The sequence below is a fragment of the Sinocyclocheilus anshuiensis genome, unplaced genomic scaffold (assembly GCF_001515605.1).
Source record: "Sinocyclocheilus anshuiensis isolate Anshui unplaced genomic scaffold, SAMN03320099.WGS_v1.1 scaffold72, whole genome shotgun sequence".
In the NCBI taxonomy this organism is placed as follows: Eukaryota; Metazoa; Chordata; class Actinopteri; order Cypriniformes; family Cyprinidae; genus Sinocyclocheilus; species Sinocyclocheilus anshuiensis.
The window spans coordinates 123464-127631 of record NW_015554073.1 but is presented as its reverse complement, the minus strand read 5'-3'; the positions used below and the strand labels follow the sequence as shown (position 1 = coordinate 127631).

General features: G+C 36.0%; 1 protein-coding gene across 1 annotated transcript in view; it reads left to right on the top strand.

Annotated features, from left to right (window-relative positions):
* Positions 1 to 2794: 2794 nt before the first annotated feature.
* hif1an (hypoxia inducible factor 1 subunit alpha inhibitor) overlaps positions 2795 to 4168 on the top strand; it is a 7830-nt gene continuing 6456 nt past the window's right edge. Inside the window, exon 1 of the mRNA XM_016460753.1 lies at positions 2795 to 3188. Within this exon, the coding sequence (XP_016316239.1) occupies positions 3003 to 3188 (186 nt within the window). The 5' untranslated portion in view covers positions 2795 to 3002. The remainder of the gene's footprint in view (positions 3189 to 4168) is intronic.

Genomic DNA, 4168 nt, shown 5'->3' with positions numbered 1-4168 from the left:
GTGCATTGAATTGATTTAATACACGAGTTTCACAATTTGAGCTGAATTACTGAAATAAATTAACTTTTCCACGACATTCTAATTTATTGAGATGCACCTGTATGTGTTATGTCACGATGACACGCGATGGAATTTCTACGTTATTATTTGATCTAACGGGGCATCTATATCTACACCGCATCTAACGTTACACCGGATGCAATGATGCGACAAAAGAACCCCTTAAGAACGAGGCATGTGAGCTCGCGCTGGATCCAGTGTGTGTTATATGCTCTCCTACTAGTAAGTCGTGTTGGATAAAAGCGTCTGCTAAATGAGTAAATGTAAATATGGACAGCGTAACTGATTATTGGGTTCTTTTGTCGCGTCGCGCCACTGGCGTCCGGAGTAGAATTATCCTTTCCCAATAAAGCAAAGTTGTTTTGCGCCGAATACTGATATCTCATCATACTTTATCATATTTTAGTAGGCTACTTTAATTCATTACAGCTATGTTCTTAACTTTAACTGGTCTGTCACTGACAGAGAGAGAGGGGAGGACAGTTGCTCGACCTCTCCAGAATCTATACAGGTGAGAACTGTTGAAAGAAGAGAATTATTTTTAAGGCAGTGCTTTTTTTTTTAACTGAGACTACTTGCCAATGTTTTAAGGAATTAAACATTAATATATACATATTAATTTTATGTTCAAATTGTTAAATAAAATTGGTTGTATAGGCAAAGGCAGTGTGTTCCAATAGTTTTTAAAGACCCTTTTTTTTATATCTTTATTTAATACAAATAAAGTATAGATGTCCACAGTGGTCTCAAAGTCCCAAGTCCTGCAGTTATTTTTAAATAATAAAAATAAAAAATTAGGGTTAGAGTTAGTGTTTTTGAGTCTGATATCACAAAAAATAGGTCTCTGTAAGCTGTCTTGCTTCCTGTAAGCTATCATGGCATGCTCCCAAAATTGCCATTAGGCTGCTCTAAAACACGCCAATTAGTATTCTATATAGAATTTATTATGTGAACATGAATGTACTTTGTACATTATGTACATAATTTGTTTGGCCGTTGAGGGTCACATCACCTGACAACTGTCCCCCCACTTTTAAAATGGCTGCTACGCCCCTGTATATAGCCTATATATATATATATATATATATGCCATAATTTACTCAAGTATGCAAAACTCTGAGACATTTTCAAAAATATCCTTTTGTGTTCGACAGAAGATAAGGAATCATGAACATCCTTTAATAGATATTTCGTCTGCAATAAAGGGGGATTTTTATGTGTTTTTCCAAAATGATCTTTATAAGGTATCAGTCTTTGAATCACTTGCAGGATACAAAGTTTTGGGGTTTATTTCCAAGAGTGCTAGCATATTTGGGCCTGCTGGTGCTTATTTGAAGGTTCTTCATAATCCATATCATAGTATGGTCTAGTATTTTCACTTAGATGTATTTCTCTGTAGTTTGATAAGAAAGTGTTTCTCTTCATGTGATGAAATAGATATATAAAAAATATATAAAGGATACAAAAAGAATAAAAAGGATAGCCTACATACCCAGGTAACTCGAATGAATCTAACTAGAATATTCTTAGCCCCTTTGTATAATATATATAAATATATAGCACAATAGAGTATGGCCGACCACGAAGCAACCAGTTGTCCCCATCTACTGTTCAATCCGCACTCTGGCTTTTTCTTTACCCATAGGTTTGTGCCTGTGAGACAGGAATGTAACTAATCGGTTTAGATGTCCAGGACTGTGGGACAGTAAGACATTTTATTTCTTTATTATTTTTTTAAAGGATGTAATTACTGAAATACATTTTTTTGGAATATTTGATTCTGATCGGTCAATTGCAGTATCAGGTGAAAAATATTTCTGAAGGTAAGTTTTTTTCATACACTGGTCAATGAAGAAATGTTGGGCTAATTCCATCCATAACATGTCTTTTTTCAGACTAGTGGAAAGAAAACATACAAAATACACATTTTAGTGTTTATTTTATAGCACTTTATCTTTTTGTGCCTGAGAGTGCAAAATTAGGCCTACAATATCTACATTTTTAAAAGCCATTTTCTGGAAATGAGTTTTTCCCTCCTGAACTGAGCCAGACGTCTCCACTTCAGTAATTTACATGCAACAAACTCTTCAGTTTTAGTGTTTTACAAAGGCGTTTGTACAGGCTATCATCCTGATTTTTAATAACATTTTATTCTTAAAAACATTGTCACGACTGACTGTTGACGTCTTTTTCAAAAATATAAAGAGACTATGATATTTTCTGATTTATGGAGAGATGAAACATGTTTTTTTAATAATTTGCATGTGAAATGAATCAAGAATTTTGCATCTGGCTTTCAGATTCTGTTTTGGAAATGAGTGCACATTTAATTAGATGGTGCTCATTTGCATATTTCAACACATTTTAGAAAACGTGTAATACAAAACTACTGTCGTAAATGTATTGTAACAAACAACTAGGAAGAAAGTATGGTGATATTTAGGCTATTAGTTGTTTGTGTTGTCTTACCTGATGATGGCCTTTGTTCTTGTTTGCTGTGCTCTCCGTTTCACGTCCGATTAATGATTACCCTGTCGGCTTTATTTTGCGAAATATTTTTATCAATTGACATATTTGTAACATAGACTGTATGATTTGTAACCATTTCCTTACTGCTCACCCACTCATTCATTCATAAACAACGGCGTCCAACGGTTTAGAGACTTTTATTTTGAAAAAAAAAAAAAAACTTGAGACTTTTATTTTGAAAAAAAAAAAAAAAACCTTCCGGAGGGTGTTATGAAAATATCGGCAGTGTTTCTGTTTTCACGCTGCTGGTGTGACTGCTCGGGTCGCTCCGCTCGTCTTTTCGTGTTTCTGTGGGGTGTGTGAAAGGCCAGGAGCGGTTCTCGCTGCTCCTCTCTCAGCTCAACGGCTGTGCCGTTCACCCTCGTGTGACTTTATTGTGAAGTAACAGCAATCCTCTGGCGAACTCAGAGGACATGGCAGCCGCGACCGTGGCTGAAGCGGACCCAGCAGAGACCGATGGAGCTGCCGCCGCCGCCTTTACGGATCTACGCGACCCAGGCTGGAATGAATCGCAGCTTCGGCAATATACTTTTCCAAACCGACAGATACCGCGACTTTCTCATACTGATCCGCGTGCGGAGGTCCTCATCAATAACGAGGTATGTTGGCAGATTTATCCTGCATCGCGTTAGAGTGCGACAGACAGATGGAGGAGTGGAGACTCGGATGGTGCAAGCAAGGTGCACTAAAATGAAAAGATGATTTAACCAAACTCAGCAGACAATTAAACGCCTTTGTCTAACATAAAATCATGGACTGTTGAAATAATTGTTGAAACTCCATGTGTTTGATGGGAGATCCTTTCAGTATATCCGATCCCAATAAGCGGACAAATCTGATCAGTTATAAATCTACATTTATTCCCCAGTTACAGCATAACGTTAACGTTAGATGGTTTTGTAACTGCCGTGTTAAGTTATGTTTTAAATGTTGAAAATTAGTAAACGGGTCTTTATATAATTTCTGCATAAAAAGAGAAGCTTACAATATTGCTGTAAGATATCGTAAATGTAAATAGTGCAGTTCCTAAAGCCGTTTAGCATTCTAGCTAACGTTAGATTGTATAACGTTATTTATAACATTTATTCCTATGATTTAACGATAGATTAGAAATATAAACATTTATAGTGGTTTTACATGACCTGGGGAGGGGTTCCTGCACCAAACAGAAAGGAAAAGTATGAAAAAATCATATAAATGAAAGTATAATTAAAGCTTTGCTATGTAACGTTACCAAAAAAACAAACAAAAAAAACTCATGTGGTAATGGGTTATAATGAGTTCAGTCAAAGCACGTTGTTCATTGTTGTGTTGACGGCTGTCTCGTGTAAACAGTGGCAGGGGGACTGTCTTAGCTGTTCACGAGTCCATGCGTTTTAATTCTTTTAGAATGAATTAATAAAAAGTATTCGTTTTAATTGAATAAGTGTTTATACACACACACGCACACACACACACACACATATACACACACACACAAAAAGAAGATAAATATAGATAAAGTAGATTTAAAATAGAATAGAAAGTGTTAGAGTTAGAGGGTCAAATAAAGGTGGAACAGATGTGTTTTTAGTCGTTT